General features: G+C 57.1%; 1 protein-coding gene and 1 non-coding gene across 5 annotated transcripts in view; one reads left to right on the top strand and one right to left on the bottom strand.

The window, feature by feature from the left end:
• WFDC1 (WAP four-disulfide core domain 1) overlaps positions 1–27,771 on the bottom strand; it is a 46,400-nt gene that overhangs the window by 15,195 nt on the left and 3,434 nt on the right. The window contains exons 2-6 of one of the 4 annotated variants that reach the window (XM_053210081.1): positions 27,017–27,191; positions 24,090–24,232; positions 23,646–23,807; positions 23,277–23,340; positions 8,846–8,979 (exon numbers count right to left, since the gene is read on the bottom strand). In XM_053210081.1, the coding sequence (XP_053066056.1) occupies positions 8,846–8,979; positions 23,277–23,340; positions 23,646–23,651 (204 nt within the window). In that variant the 5' untranslated portion in view covers positions 23,652–23,807; positions 24,090–24,232; positions 27,017–27,191. Of the gene's footprint in view, positions 1–6,980; positions 7,125–7,348; positions 7,732–8,845; positions 8,980–10,190; positions 10,383–23,276; positions 23,343–23,645; positions 23,808–24,089; positions 24,233–27,016; positions 27,192–27,771 lie in introns of those variants that run through there. The other 3 variants (XM_053210082.1, XM_053210080.1, XM_027076314.2) reach the window with 3 other exon arrangements.
• Positions 17,478–17,561, top strand: TRNAS-UGA (transfer RNA serine (anticodon UGA)). Its single transcript has one exon. It is a non-coding gene; the product is annotated as a tRNA-Ser (tRNA).

Raw genomic sequence — 27,771 nt, forward strand, 5'->3', positions numbered from 1 at the left:
TTTTTCACTCCTCTGGGAGAGAGTTCCGGAGGCCCCTGGGGATCTGCGGGGCCATTCTACTGCCGGTGCCCCCAGGAAGCGGGTTAAGGAAATACCGATTCTGGCCCCTTTCTGTGGAAGGCGCCATTCTTCAAGTTCAAGTGTGGATTCTCCTGAAGCCAGCAGCCTCGTGTCCAACCAAAGGAGGCCGGATGAAGACAGAATGGCACATCTGTACCGTGGAACACAACAGAGGCCTTTGAAAAGAGGACACGGGGGGCGCCCGGGGGGCTCAGCCGGTTACGCGTCCGACTCTTGATCTCGGCTCAGGTCACGATCTCGCGGTCCGTGAGTTCGAGCCCCGCGTCGGGCTCTGGGCTGACGGCTCAGAGCCTGGAGTCTGCTTCCGATTCTGTGTCTCCCTCTCTCTCTGCCCTCCCCCGTTCATGCTCTGTCTCTCTCTGTCTCAAAAAAAATAAATAAACATTAAAAAAAAAAAATGGTTCGTTTCACATGACGTGAATTTCATTTCCATAAAACATCTTTTACACACTGTGAATAAACACCATGAAGAGAAAAAAAAATGTGAGTACACCTGTTTTCACGGGATTGCTGGGGCACACACACCAAAATGCCAACGGGGCTTACGCCCTGGAGGGAGAATTCGAGTTTTACGCGGTTATCACGTTCGGTATCGTCTGGATTTCTTCTACAGTAAACATTACTTGTATAATCAGGAAACAATCTTGAACCGTTTCCATTTAAGGAGAAAGAATCCAATCTCCAAAGCTGCCCCAATTTACCCACATCCCTCCCTCTGTGCTCTCCACCCACTTCATTCCGCGTGCAAGAGCTTTACCCTTCTTTGGAATGTTCTAGCGACTTAACGGCCAGACCAATAAAAGTGCGCCCCAGGCCTGATTTGCTTGGTGCCGGAAGAAAGCCAATTTTCCTCTAAGCGTTACTTGCCCTTCCTCTGGAATTTGGACGTCAAAAAGTCTAAAAATACGTCTGTCCCTGGAACAGGGGCTTACAGCTCAGTGCGCGTTGATGAATGCCGTTTCCTGACGCCCTGGGACCTCAGCGCTGGGCTCTGGGAGCAGAACTGGGTGCATCGCTAAGGGACTTCCTCAGAGAGGCACGCAAAGTCCCAGATCTCACACCAGCGATGACCTCATCGCAGCGCACGTTGCCGGCAAACTCAACCGACTCCTTTAGCCGGGGGCCCCCGGGCACTGCGGCGCACCAGGAAGTCTTCTGCAACTTTCTATCCCCTTCCATCCTGTTCTGGAAGGTTTTAACGTAACTTATCCATTCCCTTCGTGGTACATTCATAGTTCCCAGGCCGACTACGTGCCAGGCGGGCTGGCTCCAAACAATGCTGGGCTGGACCAGAAGACATCCCTCCCTTCACGGGCTCAGCTCCAGGACAAGGGACAAACACCAAACCAGACGTCACACAGAGACCGCAAACATATTGCCTTTTTTTTTTGTCATCTGCAAAATCGGTTAATGAAAAACTAAAGCCACATTAAAAAAAAAAAAAAGCATGCACATCATATTAAAGGGGCTGAATGCTGGGGAGAAGTCGAGATGGTATGAAAGCACTTAGGGGAAGCACCTTCCAAGGAGAAGACCGAAAGCTAAGACCACAACGACCCGGTGTGGGTGCGCTTGTCCATCACCCACACAGAAATTCTGCTCCCGTTCCCTCCCCCCCAGCGCCCGGCACCTCTAATGTACCGTCTGTGTCTAGGGGCTTGCCTATTCCGGAAAGTCGACGCAAAGAGATCCTACAGGATGTGGCCTTTTGTGGCCGCCTTTTTCCGCTTAGCATAATGTTTTCAGGGTTCATCCCTCCGGTAGCAAGTGGGACGACCCCACTCCCGTTTCTATGGCTGAATAATATTCCACCGCATGGATTGGTCGTCTTTCATTTTTTTTTCCTTCCGAGCTTCCGGACCTTTCCAGCTCTGGCCGCCTTGACTGGCGCTGCTGTGGACCGTCAGCCAGTCTTCCTCTGCTTTCTCACCTCCCTCCCGCGGGCACACTCCCCGATGATAACCACCCGGTTGCCCTGGATGCTTCTTCCCTTGGTCATTTCCGCCTGGGACTGATTGCAGGCCTGGAACCTCAGACGGGGAAGCCGGCTGCAGGGAGGAGAAAGTGACTCGGCCAGCTCATCGCCACCCCCGCCATCCTCCATTCTGAAGAGGTTTCCGCGTGCCCGTGACGTGCGGGACACTGGGCTACGGCCAACCGTGGGGTTGTTCCCCTTGGCACGTCACTTCCCCTCTCCCGCCCCCAGGTAGGACCCACGGGGCCTTGGCCGTGAACATCCCAGGGCCCCCGAACAGCCCTCACTCCTCTGCATGGAGGCGCCTTAGAGGTCCTGATGATGGGGTCCCGTGGGGGGTGCGAGCTCACATCTTCCGAGGAGTGAGGCGAGTCCCCAGGACTCTGACGGTGTAATGACCACTTCACCCGTCCCTGGCCGGAACGGCCTGGGGGTGAGTCACGTCTCACCAGGGCCTCGAGTTCCTCATCCGGGCGATGTCTGTCGTCGGGGCTGCTGACTGCAAGCAGCAGAAATTGGCAGAAATTGGACACCGCAGGGGTGTCCCCGGGGCCGCTCTGAGGAAGCCCCACAAGCTGGGGGCTGGACACAACAGGAGCGCGCTGTCTCACGGCTCTGGAGGCCAGGAGGCGGAAATCAAGGTGGTGGGGTGGGGGTGGGGGGGCCTGGTTTCTTCTGCAAGCTGTGCGGGAGGATCCGTGCCGCACCGGTCTGCGGCTTCTGGTGGCTCCCGGCAATCTGACGTCCCTTGGCTCGGACACGCAGCTCTCCGTTTGCCACCTCTGTCTTCACTTGGCCTCCCCGCCGTGGGTCTGCCTCCGGGTCTCCTCTCCTCACCAGCCACACTGGGTTCAGGGAGCGCCCATCTCACTCCCGAGTGTCCTCGTCTTGGTGAATCCCATCTACAACAGCCCTGTTTCCAGATAAGGTCCCGTTTCCAGGTAACCAGGGGTTAGGATCTGAGCATCTCTTTCTCGAGGGACACGGTGGAACCCACCACGCACGCCAGAGACAAGGATTCCAGGGCAGGGCGGGTTCTTGGGAGGGGTCCCAGGAAGCTCCAGCGGGCGGGGAAGGGGCAGAGCCCATCCAGGGGGCGTTAATACGCAGGCAATTGACAGGCGGGGGGGGGGGGGGGGGGCGGCAGCTGGCGCTCAGACCCGAGGGGAACCTCTGGGACGCTGTACGGACTGTTCTTCAGAGGTGTCCCACCCAAGGATGAGGAAGCCGGGTCTGTCTTCGAGTCCCATCTGCTCCCCTGGTGGGAACCCCCAGCATCTTGGCCCGTCCTGGGTGTCGGCTGAGCGTGTCCCCCAGCCAGGGAGGTACGGTCGTATCCGAGAGCCCTTCTGCCTCTCCTAGTGCTAACTTCGCAAAAAAATAAATAAGCAACAATAAGACGCAAGAAAAGACTCGGGAGGTCACCGAAATCACAAGGGGGAGGGGAGCCAGCTTGGGGAGGCAGCCCTTCCTCCTGCTGCACCCCCTCAGCGCCCCCTCCGCCAGGCAGGCGCCCCTGGGCAGGGTGGGTACTGCCCAGCGACCTCCAGCTGCCCTGGACGGGAGCTTGGGGGATGAGCCAGACTCAGCCATGGCGACGCGCGGAGAACTGGGGCCACCCGGTCCCCGGTGACATAGTGGCTGCAGAGGGCCCCACCCGGTAAAAGTTGGGAGGCTCCTGCGACTTAACAGGTGGCGAGTGCTTGTCCTGACACATGGCGAGGGCTCAGGAAAGCACTGTTCCATCTAACGCCCGCTCCACCGAATGGGCTGAGCGCCCCAAAGCAGGCCGCCGGGCTATTTCCAAACATCTTGCCTCCGTTTTATCCAGCCTGGCAAATATTTGGTGCCATCTTGCCTGTCTGGTCCGGTTTTATGTTTATTATTATTTTTTTAATTTTGTGAATGTTTATTTTCGAGAGACGGGGGGTGGGGAGGGGCGGAGAGAGAGGGAGACACAGAATCTGAAACACGCTCCAGGTTCTGAGCTGTCGGCACAGAGCTCGACGCGGGGCTCGAACTCACGAACCGCGAGATCATGACCGGACCCGAAGTCGGGCGCTTAACCGACGGGGCCCCCCAGGCGCCCCGTGGTCTGGTTTTGTGTTTAATAGTGCACATGAAGAGGAGGGGCAAAGCCGGTGCTGCCCGCCCCCCCACGCTGTAGGTGGGGAGGCCGAGGCTCAGAGGGGGGACCCTCTTTCTCACGACGAGCCCCCCAGTGGCCTCCTTGGGGACGGAAGGCCGTGCTTCCCTCTCTGCCGTGTCTCTAAGTCCTCGAGCAGGAAGGCAGGTGGACACGGCGACCAGGAAGTGTACTGGGCCCACTCTGCCCTCTCTGCCCAGGGCTGGGCCTCGAGAAAGGGAGAAGGGGCAGCCACGTGCTGGCCCAGGCCCTACAACCAGCCTCAGCAGGTGCCCTGTGAGGCCACCTCGAGGGCGGGCACCTTGCGAGGAGCTGGGCAGTGGCTCTATGCTTTGATTTTTTTTTTTTAATTTTTCAAGTTTATTCACTGTGAGAGAAGCAGAGCGAGCAGGGCGGGGGGGGGGGGGGCGCAGAGAGGGAGGGGAAGAGAGAATCCCAAGCGGGCTCCGCGCTGTCGGCGTGGAGCCCGACGCGGGGCTCGAACGCCCGAAATGTGAGACCGTGACCTGAGCCGAAACCGAGAGTCGGACGCTTTTCCGACTGAGCCATGCAGGCGCCCCTGGTTTAATTTTAACAAGGGCTCTATTTAACTCTCCAGAGCGGGTTTCAGCACCCTACGGGACACCTAGCCTTTCCTCACCCTGACCTGCCCCCCTCCGGTCCTCGAGGGTCCGGGGTCAAGGCTGAAGACCACCCTCCCCCCCTGCCAACCCCATGCCCAGGGTCCCCAGCCTCCCAGCCTCCCCCCTCCCGCCTGGCAAGATGGCAGGTCCGTTCCTATGACGCTGTGGGACAAAGTGGAGATCAGCCCAGACGACACGTTGGAGATCTCTTTGTGGTCCGAGAACCAAAGTCCTAAATGAGCCATCCCGCTGGGCCAGCAAAGAGCAAGGAGGTGTCAAACCTGAGAGGGGTCTCTCTCCCTCCTTGCACAAACCCTCCCCTGCAGTGAGGGCCCCCTCAGGGGCTCCCAGATACACCATTTGTGCCTCACGCCCTGCCCACATTGCGTCTTCTTCCAGGGATGTCCTTACTCCTCCTAATCCTTAATAGTTCTTCAAGATCCGGCCAGGGTCTCCCCTCCTCCAGGAAGCCTTCAGGGATTGCTCTCCCTTCTCCAAACACCTACGGTCATTTCAGTTGCCACTATTCTTTTCCACTCCCGGTGGCCTCCTGCCTGAGCTGGAGAACGTGAGCCCTGGAGGCTGAGATTAGCTTCGATACAGTTTCAAGCATCTCACCGTGGCAGGCGGCATGAAACATTCCCCTTTCCCACTGATCTACCCGGCAAACTCCTACTCATCCCTCAGAGCCCAATGTTGAATGTCCTCAACCCTGGAAGACCCCTTCCTGACTCTTCTGGAGCAGAGCTGAACACATTCTTCTGGGCTTCCAGTGCGTTTGCCCATAATTAATTCACAGGAATGTACCGAGTGCCGACCGCATGGCAGACGCCTGGCCAGGCACCAGGAGCACTGCACTGAACGAGACACAATCAGGCCTCACCTCGAGGGTCCTACATCCCACCTGGGGTGGCAAGCGCCACCCAGTTTCACAACGATTTCACGAAGTCACCAAGAGGCACCGAGCACTTGCTATGTTAAGGGGACTCGTTCAATCCTGGGAGAGTCAGTTCTGTCTCCTTGACTCCTCCCCACCCCTGTGCTCCCTGTGCTAGAAAGGGGGGGGGGGCGTTAAGATCACACCCCCCCCCCCCAGGGCACCTGGGTGGCTCAGTCGGTTGGGCGTCCGACTTCGGCTCAGGTCACGATCTCGCAGTTCGTGAGTTCGAGCCCCGCGTCGGGCTCTGTGCTGACGGCTCAGAGTCTGGAGCCTGTTTCGGATTCCATGTCTCCCTCTCTCTGCCCCTTCCCCGCTCATGCTCTGTCTTTCTCTGTCTCTCAAAAACGAATAAACGTTAAAAAAATTAAAAAAAAAAAAAAAGATTATACCCTCCTGCCCCCGGTCTCTCTCGCCTGGTCCCCTTCCTGCCTTACTTCTCTCCTTGGCACCTGTTTTCCTTATCTCTCACTTACTCTCTCACTACATCGCGATCTCCCCGAAGCAGAGAACCCTTGTCTATATGCCCACAGCCTAGAAGAGCGCCCGGTAAACAGGGGTGACCGAACAACAGGTGTTGAAAGAACCGCATCCCTCTAACACTCTGTCTTTTCCAGATGAGATCGCTGGTGCTCAGAGATGTCAAACAAGTCGCCTGAAGTCACACAGCTGGTAAGCAGCAGAGTCTGAATGCAAACCCAGACCCCCGGCTCCAAGGTGCACGCTTCCCGCCCTCTGCTGTGCTGTCCTATCCCTTCGTACCGCCACCACATGTCACCCGACCGCCTCCCCCACTCGACCACGTCCCCCCCGAGGGTGGGAGCCACTGTCTCCGTGTTGAACCCACAGGACCGCACACAGTGCCTGACCCAGCAGAGCAGTTTCTACTAAATGTTTACTGAACGAGTAAATGACCGCACGAGTGCCTAATTATGTCTTATAAACGCTTGGTTGTTGATGGTTGAGAACACAACACTCAGTTTCGAGCCCTTGGGAGTCTCAAAGCGGGGGCTGTCCTCTTTGGTGGGCCAAAGCGTGTCACCATCCCCCTGCGCGTTTTTTGCGGCGCCTTCCGCCTCTTGGCTCACAGACCAGGGGCCGTGAGCGAGGGCGGGAGCTCATCTGCCCACCTCCCGGCCTTGGCACACGTGCGTGCCGGCCCGCCCGAGTCTGGGGGCCGCCCGTCCCCTCCCGGCCTCCCCGCCCCGGGGAACTTACGCGGGGCTTCTCGGCCAGCCTGGCGTGCAGCGCCCGTCTCCAGATATTCTTGGCAGAACTGGCTTCGCGGACAAGCAGCAGGAAGGACAGAGCCCAGATGACCTTCCTCCCGCCGCTGCCCATCCCGCGGCCGGGAGAAGGCATTTCCTCCCACACGGGGCAGAGAAGAGGGGCCCCTCTTGCCGGGAGGGGGGGCCTGCAAGTGGGGGACAGAAGCGTGCACGGTCCGCCGGGCTCTCAGCTCCACTCGGCCGGGCCCCTCGGATCATGTGTCGGCGCCCAGCACATGCCCCCACCCCTACCCCCACCCCTGCCGGTGGCCGGCCCGCCCTATTTTTAGCTTTGCCCTATAACATCTGGCCGCAGAGTCACCACATAGATGTCTGCAGCCCGGGCAGCTGAGACGGTGGGAGGCAGGAGGAGGGGGGCATGGGCTCGCCAGAGACGTGGCCGGGACACATTGGGATAATGAGCATTTGCGTGCAGGCTCGGTCCCCTCCCGGAGGAGGTGTGCTGGCTCCCGGGGCGGGGGGGGGTGCGGGGGGAGGGAAGGACCCTGGGCCGGTGGGGGTGGGGGAGGGGGTGGGGCTCGCAGCTGCCACCTCACCCAAGTTTTGAGCTGAGCCGACAGGCTCTGCCCATGGAAGCGTCTTCGGAACATGGTGCTGGGTGGGCACCGGCCAAGCCCGGCTGCGGAAACCTCGGCGTCCTCGCCTCGCGTGCGGCCGAGCGGCAGCTGCGTCGTGGGGTCCTTGGGGAGGGGTCGGCGAAGGTTTGCACGCGTCGTGAGTGTGCCTACCGGGGCCGGCCCGCGTGTGTTCGGGCCGGGTGCGGAAAAGCGCCGGGCTCAGCGCTTCGCGAACGTTCTGTCGCCTGCTGCGCACAAGCAGCCCCTCTGGTGACGCCCATTTCGCAGGGGAGGAAACACAGGCGCAAGACCGCTCGCGGTCCGGCAGCCAGAGGCAGAGCTGGGGCTCGACCCCAGGCCCCTGTGACCCCGCGACAGAAGGGCCCCCAGCCCCAGACTTAGGGACGCGCCCGGGTGGCGAACCGGCTCAGCCCGTGTCTGCGTGCTGCTGGGAAGGCCTGTGCCACGCATCCCAGTTCGTTCACCTGTGACACTGACTTTGTCGTCTTGGCTACAGTGGCAGGAGGGGCTCAGAGACCCCCGAGGCAGACGCCAGCTTCAAAAGGTCAGGCATCCGCGCCTCTCTTATTTGCCTGCACAGGGCCTGGCCTGCGTCGGTTCACGGAACAAATATAACCGTCACGACGACCCTGCGAGGAAGGGGGCCTCGTCTACAGATAAGAGAGGCAGGACAAAAGTCAGGTGCATCTCCTAGCCCCCAGGACGTGGCGCGGGGCTGGCACACAACAGGCGCTCGATGAAGGCTCTTGAGCTGAGAAGTCACCCCCCGCGGCAGCATTCGGATCCCAGGGACCCAGGGCCGACCTGGGACCCTTCAGTTAATTTTTTGCAAAGGTTAACTTATAAAAAGGACCCTCCGGAGTCCTGAGGCCCAGGGACATGTGAACTACAGGTCTTAATGTGGCAGAAGAAAGGCTCTGGGAAGAGAAGTAAACACGGAACAAATCTGCCCGGGAAACCAGCCGCTTTCCTTTGATCAGAATCGAGGCAGGAGCCCGGCCCGACAGCCAGGCCGGACGGCCCAGCGGGCGCCGGGGCGGGGGAGGCCAGCCGGGGCCCGGGGCCCAGCCGTGATCGCGGGGCCGGCAAAGCCGCCCGGGTCTCTGCCAAGCCTCAGAACTTGATGTTCCGAGCGGCAGAGGTCTTTCTGGTGTATCCGAGCTCCAGAGATCTGGATTGGATCCCAAGCTTTGTGGGCCGTCCGTCTGGGACTCACCAGCCCCTGACTGTGACTTCCTGCGGATCCGGGGGCGAGGTTTCCTCTGGGAAAGCCTTGGGGCTGGCATGGCCTTGCAGGTCCTCTGCGCCGAGCGAGGGGCCTGCTGGGCGCCTGCCAAGGCCTCTCTCCCTCTGCAAAGACAGGAAACGGTCTCCTTTAAAACCATAAAGGGCACAAGTGCTCAGGGCTCCCACTCTGAAGAGCAGAGGACAAGGTCACAGTTACAGGGTCCAGGAAGAAATCGCCTTGCAGCCCTGATCGGACACCCCCACCTTGACCAGATCAAGCAAGTAAACGCTCCACGAAAGGGGTCAGGGTGACATCAGTCCACGCATCATACGGACACGCAAGAGACTTAGAGGAGCCCTCGGAGAGCGCCCCGGGGGAAGTGACCGCACACCTGAGCGCTGAAGGATGTGGAGGGACAGACAGACGGGCTTAGAGAGCGCTACTGTGGGCCCACGGGGATTGTGCCTTCCTGGGCCCGTGCTCTGTGCAAAAACAAGGATAACAAGGATCCTACCGCAAGTGCCTTGATGAAAAGACAAATAGAACTCAAGCTGGAATGCTTTCTTTTTTCGGTTCTGACTTGAAGAGAAACCGACTCACTTTCCTGAGCCCCTCAAAGTCTGGTGGCCCTAGGCAGTGTGCCTGGAGATGGCCCCGGGGTCCCAAGAGCGCTGTGTGACCTGGGGCGAGCCTCTGCCCTCTCTGAGCCAGGAAGCTGGGAGGATTAAATGGATAGTGTGGGTGAGCCCACTGGGTGCACGGGAAGTGGCCTTTGTCATCACGTCCTCTGTACGAGCAGGGTGGCCCCAAGGGGAAAAGGCCCTTAGGTTGGCCGTCGGCCTCAGGAACCGCCCCACCCAGCTCTGCTCCGGGCTGTGAATGAAAACAGATGTCCCCTGGGCTGTTTGTTCTTGGACAGGCTGACCCTGAACTCAGTTCACTCCGCCGCCCCGTTATTGACCTCCAACTCACTGTCCGCCTCCCCCTTCCCCCTCAGCTGATGCCCTCCCATTTAGGGAGCTCTCAGCTTCTCTCTCCAGCAAGGCTCCTCGCCTCCTCCCCCTGCCCCCAGAGTGACCGGTGGCCCCAGGGCCAGACCTCCTAGGAACTGACCCCTTGGCCCTGGCCAGGGGACCTCCCTTACTTCCTTCCCATTCAGCGTTGCTACAGGAGAAAGCGTCCCCTTTCCAGCAGGAGGAAGCCACAAAGCCCGGGCACGCTGGTCGAAAGGTCAGGTTTGAGGGCTAGGCCGGCTCTTTGCACCCGTGATCCCTAGCCAAGGCGCTGGTCCTATCGGCCCCTCTCTAGCTGCTGGGCCCGGCTCTCAGCTGACCTCTCTTGCTTCTCTTCCATGCAATGCGACCACTTGTTTTTCGTTTCTCCGTCAAAAGCAAATCTGGTTTTGGGACGCCTGGGCAGCTCAGTCGGTGAAGCATCTGACCTCGGCTCAGGTCATGATCTCACGGTTCGTGAGTTCGAGCCCCACGTCGGGCTCTGTGCTGACCGCTCGGAGCCTGGAGCCTGCTTCGGATTCTGGGTCTCCCTTTCTCTCTGCCCCTCCCCTGCTTGTGCCTTCTCTCCCTCTCCCTGTCCCTCCCCCCCTCACTCTCTTTCAAAAATAAATAAACATTAAAAAAAAAAAAAAGCAAATCTGATCGTGAAACCTCTCCACATCCCGCCTCCTAGGCCAAAAACCTAGCCCTGGCCCTGTTAGGACAGGGACAAAAATGCGCGACCCACAGCCCCTGCCGGTCTGACCTAGACTCTCTCCACCTGGGTGTTAGCATCCCCTGCGGGAGGGGGTTTTAATAAGCCCACACCCAGGTCCAGCCTGGACCAAAGAAGTCAGAACCCGGATCAGTGAGATCGGAACTGGGCGTTTCCAGAGGTCCCTGGCTGATTCCGATGAACAGCCAGGGCCAGGAGCCCTGACACATGGCAGGCCTCTCCCCGAAGGGCCCCCAGCGCCCCTCCACGCACCCTCCCTTCTCCTGCTGCAGCAACCTGTCCTCCCCAACACATGCACACCACCTGCCTCTTTGCTCCAAGGCCTCTGTATATGCTTCTCCCTCTCCCTGACACCCTTCCCTGTTTTCTGCGCTGGGGAAACCGGCTCAAGCTTCCTCTCATCTCCACTCTCGGCAAAACACAGGGCTGCTTCCTCCCAGAAACGTTCTCTGATCTCCAGGCCAGCTGGGCTCCCCCGAGAACGGGCTTTCAGGGCCCACGTGCCTCTGCTGGATAGGACCCAGGCGACAGGACGGTGGAAATGACGTTTCTTGTGACAAGGCCTGACTCTCCCAATACGCGGGAAGTGTTCTAAGGGTAGGGACTGTCTCGTCATTGGCTTGGGTATTTCCGTTCTCACCTACTATGCGCATAGCACATAGTAGGAGCTCAGCAGACATTCACCAAGTGGCTGCATGGATGTGTCTGCTCCCCTGCCAGGGCCCCCGCCCAGACGACTTTGCTGGGACTTCCTAAGGTCAACCAGCCACCGCTTGTGCCAGACTGTGTCCTAGGAGCTGGGAACACAACTGCCCCTCCCCACCAGCTGTGCATCCTCCACGTCTGGGGCTGGGCCGCCCTCTGACGCGGGGCCTGCCCTGTGCGGTGGGGGACGCTTAGCCTCTACCTACTAGACGTCAGCGATGTTCTCCCGCTGAGAACGGGGTGACGGCCAAAGATGTCTCCAGACAGTACCGAACGGCCCCTAGTCTGGGACAAAGTCCCTCCCCGTAGAGGTCATCGCTGGAGGTGACCACAGTAAAACAGAGAAGAGTCAGGATGCTGGTTTATGGGGGTTGCCGAACTGCCCGCATATGTTTCACGCGCTTTTCCGTAGGTTTAAGTCACATACACACACATTTAAAAGAAAAAAGAACGGGGCCCCTGGGCGGCTGGGGCGGCTACGCGTCCAACTCGATCTCGGCTCAGGTCACAATCTCACGGTTTCGTGAGCTTGAGCCCCACATCAGGCTCGGCACCGACAATATGGAGTCTGCTTCGGAGTCTGTCTCCCTCTCTCTCTCTCTCTCTCTCTCTCAAAATAAATACACGTCAAAAAAAAATATTAAAAAAAACCAACGTCACCGTAATAAACCCTGGCAGGAAGTGTGAGCCAAGGTGAAGGGCTCTCCGGTCCGCCTTACGCTCCGCTCCCGCGGCGCCTGGGGACCGCTGCTGCTCTGTCTCCCCCAGGCCCCCGTGCCTCGTGCACAAGCCACCCCTCGCCCCTCGACGGGGTCACTGAGCTGACAGAGGGCGCAGGGGGGGCTTCCTTACCACCGCCGCCCCTAGCCCTCCTCCGAGATCCGGTTCTGAATGAGTTCTGCTTGTCCAGACCTACCTGCCATTCAAGCAGAGCCCGCGACGACGCTCACGGGGCCACGCGCCAGCCATCGGCGGATTCGGGGTGAAGAGCACGCACACGCTTCTTGTAGGTTCTCGTGCTTCCTCGCAGCTTGAGGGACACCCGAACAGAGAGATCTATGAAAGTAAAAGGGCAGAGTATTTCAAAGAAGTCTCGCCCCTGCAACAGGCAGACAAACGACCCCGTGTGACAAGCGGTCAACGGACTCGGGGAGACGTTCATTTCCCCAAGGAACGCACGCAAGGTGCCAACGGGGACGTGGAAAGATGCTCAATGTCATTGGTCATCAGAGGAAGGCAAAGGAAAGCCACGTGAGAGGTCCCCTCCCGCCCACCGGGACGGCTGGCTTTTCACGCGCGCACACGCGCAGGAAGCTGACAAGTCTTGGCGAGGACGGGGAAGAACGGAGCCCTGTCCGCGGACGGCGACAACAGCAAGGGCATGTCCTCTGGGCAAACGTTTGGTGGCGCCCCGGAGAGCTGAGCACAGAATTACCCAAGCCCAACGATTCCACGCCTAGGGAACTACTCGACGTAACTGAGAACGGGGACTCAAACAAACACTTGTTTTTTAAATGATTTCTTTTTAACGTTTACTTATTTTTGAGACAGAGAGAGACAGAGCGTGAACGGGGGAGGGTCAGAGAGAGAGGGAGACACAGAATCCGAAACAGGCTCCAGGCTCCGAGCTGTCAGCACAGAGCCTGACGCGGGGCTCGAACCCACAAACCGTGAGATCCCGACCTGAGCTGAAGTTGGACGCTGAATGGACCGAGGCACCCAGGTGTCCCCAAAATGGTTATTATTATTTTTTTTAACGTGAATTGGACTTCAATAAAAGTAAAGTGGAAACAAAACTACCCAGACGAGACAAGACGGAACTGAGTTCTCCACACCCTGCCTGTGTCGGGGCAGAAAAGCCTGCCTGCCCGTCGCCTACCTGCACCTGCTTCTTCCGGCTGGTCTGGTCACCGAACCTTCTGCTCAGCGGCCACTCCCTCCCCGCCTCCTGCCTTTGTGGTCCGGGTCGGCGCTCAAGGTCGACCTCACGGGACGACCCCCGAACACAAAAGCTCTGACTTCGGAAGAGCTGGACTTCAGAACATTCCCCCTCTGCAGACAGGATGCACGGCCCGGGGGTGAGCTGGAGACTCCGCGGTCCTTTTCCGGAGCGAACTCTTAACTTTCCAGGGAAGCAAACGGTCCCCCTGTCCCCGCACGGCAGCCTCATGTTGTGTCTCCCTGGGACACAGAGGCCCTGGGGACAGCGCGAGAGACGGGTGAGATGGGAGAGGGATCCCCTCCGTCAGTGAGGGGACGATCCAGACCAAGAAAACCGGTACATGGTGCTAAATGCTATAAGGACTCAGAAGTCTGAGGCACCGTGGGTGCCATGTCAGATGGGGAGCCCCCTCTAGAGAGGGTGGAAAGGAGCAGCATCCGAGGGGCGACCTCTAAACCCAGAGATGAGAAGGAACCCAACAAGTTAAGGGGGGGTGTGGTAGGAAGAATCTTCCAGGCAGTGGTCACCTGCCTCTGGCCCCAAGCCCGCTGTACTGTAAACCCACGGGGGCTCCGAGGGGTAGGAGGCAGCCCTCGCCATATCCCGAAATCAGGGGAGGACCGGGGACGGGGTAGCTGGAGCAGGACTCAAGGAAAGCCATCTAGTGATGAGGGTGCTGGATTCCCCCCAGGTCTGAGCCAACCACGCATCCACACGCCCTCTTCCCAGCGATCGGTTCAGGAAGGGGTCGGCCATCTGGTCTGGATCGATGAGGTGAGATACTTCCGGGAAAGCGGTCCTCAAAGCGGAGGGCCACGCAGGAAAAGTGATGCTTCCTCTGTGCACGTGGGCTTTATCCGGTTAGGATGCAATGCCAGGATCTTCAGCAGCCATTTTGTCACCATGAGAGGACAATCAGGAGAATGAGGCCAACGCTGAAATGGCAGCAGGGGGGAAACCCCTGAGTCCTTGGTGACTTTGTTGAACTGTTGAGTTCGGTCGATCCTGGAGCCATCCTAGCCGGGCTTCCCGTTACATGGCACAAACTCACCTTCCGAAAGCCCACCGGGAGAGACTAGGGACTTGACTGGGTCCCCTGCGACTGTACAGACACATTGTACAGCCCATGCAGAATTGTCACAACCCATGCAGAATCCCACGTGCCCCCTTCCTTCTTCCTTCTTCCTCCCCGGGGTCAACGAGTCAGGCCACTTGGCCAGGAGTGGTCAGTGGGGACAGCAGGACACCCCGAGGTTCTTGCCACCCTTCCGGGCAGACACCGTGCAGAACGCTTTCGCTCGGCAAGAGTGGGGAGAAAGAACAGAAAGCAAGAATCCTTGACCCTTATTATGCAGTGCCTGCTGCAAATAAATCGATCACTTGGCCAAAACAAGCCGTCCCGCCACCTATCACAGTGTGACGGGCACATAAATTCGGAAAGTGACTTCTGCCTGGCCGGGCAGGCAGGGCCCCCGTCCCGGCGGGCAGAGAGGGAAGGTGACAGCCTATCCCTCAGGCCCAGGGTCCTACCTCCTCTTGGAATCAGCTGCCCACGGCTTTCCTGACTTTTATTTACTTATCTTTCATGTTACAAGGCACAGATTTTGTATCAGGGAGAAATGGAAACAGCAAAGGGTATTTAAAACAGAGGGATTCAGGGGCGCCTGGGTGGCTCAGTCGGTTAAGCGTCCGACTTCGGTTCAGGTCACGATCTCATAGCTTGTGAGTTCGAGCCCTGCATCGGACTCTGGGCTGGCAGCTCAGAGCCTGGAGCCTGTTTCCGATTCTGTGTCTCCCTGTCTCTCTGCCCCTCCCCCGTTCATGCTCTGTCTCTCTCTGTCTCAAAAATAAATAAACATTAAAAAAAAAAAACAAAAACAGAGGGATTCAGGGGCGCCGGGCTGGCTCCCTCTGCCCCTCTCCCTGGCTCATTCTCTCTCTTTCTCTCTTTCTCTCTCTCTCTCTCAAATTAAAAAAAAAAAAAAAAGAGGGATTCATGCAGGACCTTTGTTACATAGTATACAAAACAACTCAGAGACGGACAATAACAAGAAGCCTCTGCCCACAGCCCCAGTGTAGGGAGGCGGGTGGGGGGACAAAGCGAGGGGGGTGGTATTTCTCGGGCTCAGGATCTGGGGTCACCCCGAAGCAGCTGAACCCACAGCAAGGCAGGCCGGTGGTAGTGAGGCCACAGATGAGACACGGCCAATGCTTAAGGCCTCATCCCCGGCACAGAGATGAGGAAAAACACCCTGGCTTCTCCCTTCCTCTGCCCTCCAGCCTCCCATCGGGGCCTCCCGCTGTGTGAGCCCAGTGACATGGGAGCAGGGGACATGCTGTCCGCAGGAGTCAGTCCCCTGGAGCGTCCCCAGAGTGGGAGAGGAGGGCGGATCCGGGGGGTAAACGGGCCCAGGATCAGCACAGGTAGTCACGTCAACCCCCTCCCCCCCCCCAGCCACCCAGCCACATACACAGGTGACTTCTCCATTGTCACCCGTCTCTAACTTACTCTTTTCCTTCCTCTGACTAGATCAAAAGCTGATAGAACCCAAAGCGATGGCAGAAACCTTCCACTGATCTGTTTTTCTCCGATGTTTCTTTTTGAGAGAGACAGAGCGTGAGCAGGGGAGGGACAGAGAGAGAGGGAGACACAGAATCCGAAGCCAGGCGCCAGGCTCCGAGCCGTCGGCACAGAGCCCGACGCGGGGCTCAAACTCACGGACCGCGAGATCATGACCTGAGCCGAAGTCGGACGCTTCACCGACTGAGCCACTCGGGCGCCCCTCCATTGATCTGTTAGACGGCTAGCTATTCACTGAGCATCTCCTGGGTGCTGGGCCATTATTCTAGGCCCTGAGATCTGCGGAGCTTACATTCTAATGGGGGCAGTGGGGAGTGACATACTATAAACAAGAAGCAAACGAATGAACAAGATAGTCCCAGAGGGGTGGGCACTACAAAGAAAATAAACCAGTGATGCGCAGTGAGAACGAGTTGGCTAGGGTGGTGGGCAGGAAGACGTCCCTGAGCAGGTGACATCCTAGTCAAGGTGCGAGTGATGAAAATAAACCAGCTGCGCAGAGAGAAGGTCGAGGCATAGTCCAGGTAGGGGGCGCAGCAGGTGCAAAGGCCCTGAGGGGAGCACTAAGTTGGCCAGTTGCAAGCATCATAACGGCACGGACAACGTCAAAGGGTCTCAACTTAGCGGTGCTTAAACAAGAAACAGCTTCCTCGCTCGTCTCTCTTTTTTCGACCAAAACAGCAAAGCCCTTCCCAAGTACATTAACAAATACAAACCGACAGGGGGTAGATTTGAGGGTTGTGGTGTCAGGGGGCACCCAGCTCCACTGACCAGGACACCAGGCGGGCAGGAAGCAGGGCCCAAGCCAGGATGCACAGCGGACCCCACGTATACCCTTGGATTTCCCATCAAAAATGCTCGTGGTGACGTTTTCTGGACAGTAGAACGGGGGGAGAATGGAATCGTACCAATAGTTTCCAACTTGTCTACAGCGATCAGGTATCACTAAGAGAAAGGATGGCCGCGGGTTCAAATCCCAGCTCTGTCACCTTGCGGAAATGTCCCCTGAGCTCTAGGCTCATCCCCCCTTCCCCCAGCAAATGGTGCGTGACGGCACCTGCCCCGGGACTGCCGTGCAGGATAGAACAGAAAACCCTGGCAAGTACTCCGCACAGAACACGGCCCACGGCACTTCTGTGAGGTGCGAACTGTGGTGATCTCACCACAGTGAGCCTCAACAACTGACTTCCAGGGTGCTTGTGACTCGGGGGCGCAGACTGACTCACCGAGGACACTGGAAAAATCCAACGCTGAGGAGTGATCTCAGGCCTGCAGATCGGCCAGAAGGAACAGACATCAGGCAGGAGGGACGGACAAGCGTGTCTGGGACAGAGAGACGCGTGTGTCGACATCAGAGGTACCAGCCGGCACCCCTGACCGGAGCTCGAAGCTTTGGCACAATGAGCGGCTGAACGGAGGGTGTCGACCCCACCCCCACCCCCACCCCCACCAGGGCGGCAAGTGGGGCCCCCAGAGCCTCTGGGCTGACAGAGAACCGGCGAGAAGGCCCCACCTGACCCGTGGCTGTCCCCACCTCTGGTTCCTCCGCTGCAGAAATTGGGAAATCAGCATCCACTGGGTGGGGGAGTGGGGGAGGGGGAACGGCACGGGGGAGCAGGATTATAACAATAATTCTGGTCATAAAAATGACAATAATCAGGGGCGCCTGGGTGGCTCAGTCGGTTGAGCGTCCGACTTGAGCTCAGGTCACGATCTCGTGTCCGTGGGTTCGAGCCCCGCGTCGGGCTCTGGGCTGACAGCTCAGAGCCTGGAGCCTGCTTCGGGTTCTGTGTCTCTCTCTCTCTGCCCTTCCCCAGCTCGTGTGCTGTCTCTCTAAATTAATTAATTAATGTTAAAAAAATTAAATTAAAAGTGTAGGCTATCCTGACACAAACGAGGAATTGTCCCGTATATCACTCAATTAAAAAAGTAATAATAACAATGATCACACTTAGGTAGTCTTTCTCTAAGCCAAGAACTTCACACGCTCACACACCTAATCCATGTACTAGCTCTAAGAGGTAAGTACGGCTATTATCCCCACCTCACTGATGGGGAAACTGAGGCTTGCCCAAGGTCACCCATCGGCCTAATGACCGCGCTGGCTCCATTATAATCAGAACTCTGACACCTGAGGGTTCCGTCATTTGCTGCCCCAAGAGATGAGCCCAAGTCACCTGATGGCCCAAGACCTGGAGACTCCCCCTTCCGCCCCCCCACCCCCACCCACATACCTCTAATCACCTGGACCCCGGATTCCCTGAAACAAGGATTCCACTTCAACACAACTGCCCAGCCCCAGTCCCCTGGGGCCAGCCCGGCCTAACTTTCCCTCCCAGGGCCTGGCTGAGGGGCCCACACCCTGCTCTGCTCCCCGACAACCACAAAGGCCTCTGGACCATCCCTGAGCAGCTCAGGGGTCAAGTCCCCATGCGTTTCGTGTGTCTGGTGCCCACACAGCCCAGGCACTCACAGTAACTGGCTTTAGCTGGTGCCCTTCCCTCCTCCCGCAACACCCTTCCCTGCTCCTCACTAAATTCTACTCCCCATCGTCAGGGCCCAGACCCTCTCAGGGTGGGGGGAAGGACGTGGCCACTCCTGGGAGGGCACGGAGGTGAGGCCCTCGGCCCCAGGGTGAACCATGAGCCACCGCAACTTTGCAATCACCTCCAATGTCACCCGCTTGCCGAACGAGGGCCGCGCAAGGGTAAAGCACCCCCTCACACCTCCTTTCTCAGTTCCCTCCTCCCACCCCTGCGTGAAATTTGGCAGTTTTTGTAACTCTTGTGGGACAATGTTAGTAATTAAGAAAGAGCCTCGGGTGCCTGGCTGGCTCAGTCGGTTAAGCGTCCGACTTGGGCTCAGGTCACGATCTCACGGTTCGTGGGTTCAAGCCCTGCATCGGGCTCTGTGCTGACGGCTCAGAGCCTGGAGCCTGCTTTGGATTCTGCGTCTCCCTCTCTCTCTGCCCCTCCCCTGTGCTTGTGGGCATTCGCTCTCTCCCTCTGTCTCTCAAAAAAAAAAAAAAAAAAAAGTTAAATACTGCTTCCAAGAGTCAGCTGCTGCCCTGGGCACTTACGGGTGTCACCTGATTTAGTTCCCTGTATGTGTTTGTAAAGTCCCCTAGTCATCAAGCAGCAACCTCTGACTGACAGCCATCTAGGAAAACTGGTCCACGATGGGGAGAGAGGGAGAACACACCTGAATTTGAAGAGGAAGAGGAGGAGGAGAGGAAGGAGGGAGGGAGATTCATCTGAGTCGGGGTTGCCAACAATCACTGAGAAAGCTAGCAAGGCGGCCCCGGCCAATATCCAGGGGGGACGGGAACGTCCGTCAATTAGCAGCTGATGGCAGGTGTCAAGGGCTGAGGCAGGGCGGGCTCACGACACCCCCTGCTGGAAGCAGCCAGCCACTGCCGAAGAAAGAAGTTGGGCATTCACTCCGGGAAAAGCAAGGCGTCTGCTTCCAAGCTAGAGGGCCTGGTTAACTAGTTTTCTCCCTCGCTGAAACGACATCGGTCGTAACTTGGCTGGAGCCGGCCGACCTTTTATCGATTACCTCCACCTGATCTGCTACGCAAAGTCACAACAGAGGCAACGCAGGACAAGCTCAGGGATGCTCATCGCTGCAGAGCATATAATGCTAAAACGTGGGGGGGGGGGCGGGGGGGACGGGGTAGCAGGAGGGACAAATGTCCTGGTGTGAGAGAACTGCCTAAGAGAATGAGATGTATGTAGGCACTGGAGCTCCAGGCCCCTATCAAAGTGGTGCAGAACTCTACTGACTCGGGCAAGCGTTCGGAACATACTGCATTCTACAACAGAATGTATACGATATTTCAGCTTTTGCAAAAAAAAAAAAAAAAAAAAAAAAAGTGCATTTTTATGCACGTGTGCCTGGAAAAATGTGGAAGATGTCTCTGAACAAGCGACATCCTCAAGATGGAAGTGATGAAAAAAGAATCACCCCCGCAGAGAGAAGGTCTAAGGCAGGGGGTCACAGCAGGTGCAAAGGCCCTGAGGTGAACACCAGTCTGGCTTGCTGTCATTGATACGTCAAAGGGTCTCGATTTAGTGGTGCCCTCACACCTGGTTCCATCCTCCTCCAGCCCATCACCTGCTGCTCCCCCCACCTCCTTCCCAGCCTCACTGGCTTTGCTGTCCCACAAACAACCTAAGCCATTCCTAGACCAATCGCTTTCATGCGCTATGCCCTCCACCCAGAATGTTCTGCTTCCCCTGCCAAAAAAAGTTTTTCGTGTTTGTCCCCTTATCATATTTCTAGTTTTGAGAGAGACAGCATGAGCACAAGCAGGGGAGGGGCAGAGAGAGAGGAAGAGAGAGGATCCCAAGCAGACTCCACGCTGTCAGCACAGAGCCCGATGTGGGGCTCGATCCCACAAACCGTGAGATCATGACCTGAGCCAAAATCAAGAGTTGGATGCTTAACCGACCGAGCCACCCAGGCGCCCCTGTTCCCTTATCATTTAGGGGCTCCTGGGGGGCTTGGGCGGTTAAGTGTCCAACTTTGGCTCAGATGATGATCTTGTGGTCCGTGAGTTCAAGCCCCGCGTCGGGCTCTGTGCTGACAGCTCGGAGCCTGGAGCCTGCTTCAGATCCTGTGTCTCCCTCTCTCTCTCTGCCCCTCTCCCATTCGCTCTCTCAAAAATAAATTTAAAAACATAAAAAAAAATTTTTTTAATGTTTTTTTAAAAAAAGGAGGAGGGAAGATGTCAAATCCCAAGAGGAGGCTACCGGACTGAGCTGATATTGTTGCTGCTAAACACTTCGCATCTGTGTTTCAAGGACTGCTCTACTCTCCCTCTCTCTCTTCCTTCCTTTCTTTCTTGGGAGAAAGCGAGCAAGAGAGAGAGAGAGAGAGAGAGAGAAAAGGAGAGAGACATTCTCAAGCAGATTCTGCGTGCCCAGTGCAGAGCCTGATGTGGGGCTCCATCCCACAAACCGTGAGATCATGACCTGAGCCAAAATCAAGAGTCCGAGGCTTACCCCCAGGCGCCCCGACAACCTCCTGATAGGGACTTTGGTCGCCAAGTGACCAAAGCCAGCATCCCTAATCCTCCGAATCAGACTCCACAATCGTCTTAACCCATCACCAAACATCCATATTTAATGACCTCCCGACCTGATGTGTGGCCCCCCGGCTGGCGATTTAGCGGCTTCATCGCCGGCCCTGACAATCATGCCGTTCGGAGCGCTAACTTCTCCCACCGGCCCCCGGGCCCCTCTGCGCTCTGGCCTTCGTCCAAAACACATTGCTTCTCTGCTTGTGACGCTGGGGAGCCATCTGTGGCTCCCAGAGCAGGTGCAAATTCCAGTCCACTCCGAGTCTTCCACACCCTGGGCCTCGCCTCGCTCCCCAGCCTCATTCTTCAGTTGCCATCAGGAAGATTCCTCTCTCATTGGAGAGCACAGCCCGCTGCCCTGGACCGCCAAGCCCCTGGACGCGCTGTCCTCTCGGGCCAGCCACTGTTAGGTCTTCTCTCCATCTTGGGAGTGGCCCTCCTTCCTGGTGCTCACGCGGCACGGCAGCCCCGCCGGGCTCTCAAAGACGCCCCCTTCCCTGCAGGAGCCGCTGTCACCTCCTGCCCAAGGCTGTCCTTCCGTCCTGTCCACGTCCTCGCAGGACCCACCCCCACCCCCAGCCCAGAGACCCAGGAGGAACGCACGCCAGCCTTTCGCTTGTGCCTCTTACCCCATCGACTGCCAGCGTCAGCTGCACCCCTCCCGCCCCCGTCCTCCCTGCCACCACCGGGTCCCCTCCCTCCGACGCGGATGAGGGAGGGGCCCCCATGCTCACCGCCCCACCCCCCTCCTGGCTCCGTCCGCTTGGCCCCACGGCAGCCAGACAGCCAGACCTCAGCAGAGCCTTAACCTGGTCCCAGCAGGCCGCCGCTGTCCCGAGAACAAAATCCCTAAACCTCTCCTTGGCTCACAAGGCCTCTCTGGTCTACCCCTTGCAGGTGACTCCACCCCCCCCCAAATTCTGCCTGTTGCTACATGGGCTTCCTTTTCACCGCTTCCTCTCAGCTCCCCCGGCTTTCGCAGAGGCTCAGGACATTCTTTCGGACCATCTTGGCCTGGAAAACCCTACTCGTCGTTGATATCACACCCTCACCTTAACCCGAATAGTAGCGACGGGAGCTAACGTCCGGGAACTTGTACGTGCCAGACACGGCGCTAAGTGCTTTACAGGCAGAGCCTGTCGGGTCCTCAGAGCAACTCTAGGAAGGAGGGATGGTTGTTATCCCCGTTTTATAGGTGAGGAAACTGAGGCAGAGAGCTCAAGGGAGTGGCTCGAGCTCTGGGCAACTGAAATTGGGACCAGAACCCAACAGACACTCTGAGGGACAGCCGGAGTCCCTCCCTCTCTCTAGAGCCACCCCAGAGGAGGTCCTACCCCCTCCGGAAATCCCTATCTACCCAGTCCAGGCTTACGGCCTCCTCGGCTGAGCCCTCCCCCACCCCCCACCCCCCCATAGCTGGTACTCATTCTGAGCAGAGCACCTAACGTCCGTATCATAAATCCCATATGGAAGATTCCTGCAAATGTGGCCAGCGACAATCCTTCCCAACCCTGTATGCTCCTGGCACCGAGAAGTGGTCCCTTAGGGCGCCTGGGTGGCTCAGTGGGTTAAGCATCCGACGTCAGCTCAGGTCACGATCTCACGGTTTGTGAGTTCAAGCCCCAAGTCGGGCTCCGTGCTGTCGGTGAAGAGCCTGCTTGGGATCCTCTGTCTCCCTCTTGCTGTACCTCCCCTGCCTGTGTTCTATCGCTGTCAAAAACAAATAGACTTTTTAAAATTTTTTTTTTAATTAAAAAAAAAAAAGTAGCCCCTTGGGCTGGTTTGTGACTTCGTTAACCCAACAGCATATACAGTGAAAAGGAAAAAATCAGCCGCTCTCACCTCCTCTCTCAGAGCCCGGCTGCCAAGCTGTGAGGAGGGGCCCCGCGGAGAGAGTCCCAGAGAACAGCCACCTTGGACGTTCCAGCCCCGGCCGAGCTCTGTGCCAAGCTCCCGGCTGCGGGACTGGACTCGGGTGGGACCCACAGAACCATCCAGCTGAACTCCAGCTGGCCCCGGAACCGTGAGAAAATCACAAATTGTTTTAAGCCCCTGGCTCAGGGCATCTTTCAGACCCTCGGTTTTCCCATCTGCGGGGGACATGGGATACCGATTCCTACCTTCGGGGTGTTACAAGGATTAAGTGCAGGTGCCTCGCAAATGGTCATTTGCTGGCTGCCGGTTTTTAACTTTGGATCAGCCAAGAGAACAAACCTTCCGCTGCACCCCAGCCCAGGCACTCAGGTCCCCAAACTGCCCAGACGCACAACTCTCTGTTCCTTTCTCCGACTTGTCCTTCTGTGTCCTGCCTGGTGCTGGGCTCCCCTGGCCAGGCCCGTGGGGGTGGCGACAGGCACGGGGACACAGTTCTTCCACTCACCCAGAGCAGCAGGTGGGGGCCGGTGAAGGGGTCCGGAGAAATGACTCCATCCAGAGGCACATCCCTGTCTGGCTTAGAGGCAGGAGACTGGCTGGCAAACGGATCTTCACCTCCCGTCTCCATTAAAGGATGGTTGGACCCGGACCTGCTCCCATGCGGGAGAAATGAGAAACAAGCGATATTCCCACTGGAAAACACCCTCAGATCATCTATCCCAGGAGCCACAGCTTTGAATGCCTCCGGGGCCAGGCGGGTGATTGACCGAAGAACACAGACAAGTGCGGGACGCAGAAGTGAGGGGCGTAGGGTAGTGTCTGCCCCTGGCCTGTGGTTATTTCAGCACCTTGTACATTTCAGTTTCAATCTAACCTGCATACACGCGGCGAGAGTGGGTAACTCGGACCGGAGAATCGTGACTGCCCGGGGCTGGGAGAGTGGGGGCAGCCGGGGAGTGACTGTTAGCAGGTCCCTGTTTACTTTCCGGGGTGATGAAAAGGTTCCAGAACTGGACGGGGTGCTGCTTGCCCAGCTCTGCGAACACACGAAAACCCACTCAGTTTTACACACTTGAAGTGGGTGGATTTTAGAGCGTGAGAGCTACAGCTCAACGACACTGTTCAAACAATGGGAAGGATATAGGAGAAAAAGGCCAGAGCTCGATGAATTTTCAGCAAGTGCCTCCTGTACCCCCCCACCACCACTCAGATGAGAGGCAGAACCCTGCCAGCGTCCCAAATCACCCCCCGATGCTCCAATTCATCTTCTGCCCCCCACGCCCCCCACCCACTCTTTAAAGGAAACCATGATTCTGACCTCGGACAGTATCCTAGTTTTGCCTGTTCCGGTCTGTCCTAGGATGGAATCATTCAGCGCGTGTATTCCTTCACATCCGGCTTCTTTCACCCATGTTGGTTTCCGGCTCGGGACCCGTCTTCACGGCTGTGGAGGATTCCACTCTGTGAACACACAGTGAGCAATTTATCCATGCTGGTGGGCATTTGGGCACGTCTGTGTTTGCGCAACTCCCAGGAGAGCGGCCGCGGACATCCTTCTGGGCCGGACTTGCCAAACCTCAATGTACTCATCTGTAAAATGGAACCATAGTAACACGTCTGGCATTGGAAAGCACCCCGCACAGGGCCTGGCTCCTGAGTGCTCGCTGGACGGGAGTAACGATGGGTGTTGCCAGCGCTGATCAGGCTTTCTCACCCTGCGTCTATCCCCTTTCATCAAAACCCATTCACACTGGGAACCCCTGACTGCTAACGATGATTGCTGGTTAGCACTGACAGCTTCTGAGAAGAACTCACAGGGCTAAGTTTTAACATCAACCCGCAGAAAGTCAGTTCCCTTTATGCCCCTCCAAACCCTGAGAGACAGTTACTTGGATGGCTGTGTTGCGTTACAAAACAGTTATATTAATCATGCAGTTCTACCTTGAAACTGTTCTTTGGCCCGTGTATTTGTCGTTTCAACGTGTCATTCTCTAATTGTCCTGAGGTCGAGTCAGCAGGCAAAGTTGAGAAGTTTGTAATTTATAGCAAAAGCAGAAAAATCCAAGTCTTTAATTTTATTAAAGTCAAGTTTCCATCAAAAGTAAAAACCAAAAAACAAAAGACAAAAAACCCACAGGAAAAAGAAAACGAAAACAAAAGCTCCACCCGCAAGCTTGCAAAGCCCAGAGTCGTGTCCATAGCGCCCTTCTGCAGAAGGTTAATGTTTGAAATGTCTTTCTAGTTACATTTCGAAATGGCTGCATGCGCCATTAACCGCTTTGTAGAGGCATGAATTTTCCCGGGGCACCATTTTTGCCAAGGAGGGTGATGGCCTGCGAAGGCAAATGGAAGGCTGGAGGGTGCAATGTCCCAGAAAACCCAGGTTTCAGGACCATGGAGAAGACTAAACTCCCTCATTGTGCATTTCAAGTGGTCTCTGGGGATGCCTTTTAATCTGCAGGTGAAAGCTGCTCATTCCGAGGGTGATAACAAGCAATCGGGTTCCAAATGGTCTAGAAAAGAAACCCAGCCGGGCCCGATGGCTTTTTTTTTTTTTAATTCCCTCTCATTCGAGGCATCTGATGTGGACTTAGCATAATTAAGCTGGTGACAAGGGCCACAAGATAAAACAGCTATCTGAGGGAGGGATTTTTTTCCAGCTGGGCTAAAGGATCAATTAAATCCCTGGGCTGAGATATCAAATCATTAGCACCTCCCTAATCCAAAGGCTGCTCAGCTCTGCCAGGAAGTGGGGAAAAGGGGCACCAAGACGCTAGGGCTGGTGCTGACCCGGGGAGCCAGTCTGGGAGTGCAAATAGGGCAGGCGGGTCCCTGGGGTCAAGGTCCTGAGGCGTCTGGCTCTCCCCTGGTGAACTCCAGGAGCTGGGCCCACCGAACAATCTTACAGAACCCAACGTGCACTGAGGCCGGATCCTGTCCCCATTTCCCCGGAGCGGTAGAGTCTGCCTGACTGCACAAACCTGAGATTGCCTCAGACCCCAAATCGCACGCCCCTGCCCTCTGACAGGGTGGTCGTGTAAATGCCTGCAAAACCCTCAAAGTGGTACCCGTCCCTCTGGGTCGCTGTTTCCTCATCCGTAACAGGAGAGCAAACAATACACACACACACACACACACACACACACACACACACACACACACGCCCTGGGAAAGCTGCGGGAAGTACGTGAGGAACAGCAAAGCCCCTGGTCTAAAGCGGAGCTCATCAGACATCACCTCTCCCCCTTAACCCTTCATCTGAGTGGTGGCTGTGTTTTATTTCTTTAAACCCACAGCAGGGGTAGAGCTTGGAGGTTAAGGGAGACTGCCTCTGTGGATCATTCCTCCGAACCTTCCCAGCATGAACAATTTCTACGTCTGTCCGCTCAGGCCAGCATGTGGCCCACGCATCCCAGAATGGCCGTACGGGAGGTGCACGTATAGAAATCTTTCCACGTCAGTTAGCAAACAGCCCATCCTCCCTCCACCCCAAGTGCCCCCCCCACCAGCCTCCATGACGCCTCCCCTCAGATTCCCCAGGGGAACTGAGGGGCTCACCCCAGGGAGCAGGAGCCTCTGGGACCCTACGGCCCCCTGGATCCACCCTGATTGGCCAGTGCCACGCTGCTGGGCTCACCGACAGACTCAGCAGGGATGTGGGCATGATTATCCCCCGTTCATCGAGGGGAAGCAACACGGGTGCCCAGAGGGGAGGAAACCAACTCAAGGGCAATCTTCCAGGAAGTGACAGACCCAGGACCTGAACACAGAGGCTGCTTGACTCCTGGAGGCCAGACGTGAGCAGGCGCGGCGTCTGAGGGACACGATGAACGCATCCCAAGCCTTGCTCACGGTACACCCCACCCCTCACCTGGTCTGAATCCTGCCTCCGCCATTGACAAGCTATGTCACTGCAGGCAAGTAACCTAAGCCCTTCGGCTTTAGCGTCCTTCTTTGCAACAAAACCAAACGAAACCCAGAGCTTTCTCACCTCAGTACTGGTGGCACTCGGAGCCACGTCATTCTTGCAGCACAGCACGGTGTAATTCTGTCCTATGCATTTGTAGATGGTACGGAGCCTCAGTCCCCTAGATAGCAATAGCACACGCCCCCGCCTTTGATCAGGACCATCAAAACGGACTCCAGACGTCCCCTTGCTGGCAAAATCATCCCCAGTTGACAATCCCTACCTTATTAAGGTTATTCTCAGGGTAACAGCTTAGAGAGAGAGCCTGATGTCCTTACCTTGCTCATCAGTGAGGACTGGATTTGCCTGCAAGTAACAATGTCTCGAACAGGCAGCTGCTTGGTTCTCTTTCACACGAAAGGCCAAATGTTAGCAGTTCAGGGCTGCACGGTGGCTCTGCTCCACTCCTTCATTCCGGACCTTTGACCTTGCCCACAGGGACCAAGGTGACAGCTGAAGGCAAGAGTATGGAGAGAGAGATGAGGGAGAATGGGAAAGGCAGAGGTCACAGGCCTGCCAGCCATCCCTTCAAATGGATCCCCAGGTGGGGCGCCTGGGTGGCTCAATCAGTTGAGCGTCTGACTTGGGCTCAGGGCGCGATCTCACGGCTCGTGGGTTCGAGCCCAGCATCGGGCTTTGCTCTGACAGAGCAGAGCCTGCTTCGGATCCTCTGTATCCCTCTCTCTCTGCCCCTCCCCAGCTTGTGCTCTCTCCCTCTCCAAAAATAAACATAAAAAATAATAGTCAAAAAAAGATTCCCCAGGTGCTGCCCCGTTGACCCTCTACTGACATCCCATTGGCCAGAACTTGGTCACATGGCCACACCTAGCTGCAAGGGAGGCTGGGAAATGTAGTCTTTATTCTGCATGGGCACATGCCAGGCTGACATTATATTGCTGTGCAAGAGGAGAGAATTGGCTACATAGGTCGTGAAATCTCCTGGGCCTGCTGCAGTCAGGAAATGGATTAAAGCCAAAGGCTGTCAGCACCACCAGGCTAGGAGGGCGATAATCCTTGGAACATCTGGCCCATT

This window comes from Acinonyx jubatus, chromosome E2 (genome assembly GCF_027475565.1).
Source record: "Acinonyx jubatus isolate Ajub_Pintada_27869175 chromosome E2, VMU_Ajub_asm_v1.0, whole genome shotgun sequence".
NCBI classification, from domain to species: domain Eukaryota; kingdom Metazoa; phylum Chordata; class Mammalia; order Carnivora; family Felidae; genus Acinonyx; species Acinonyx jubatus.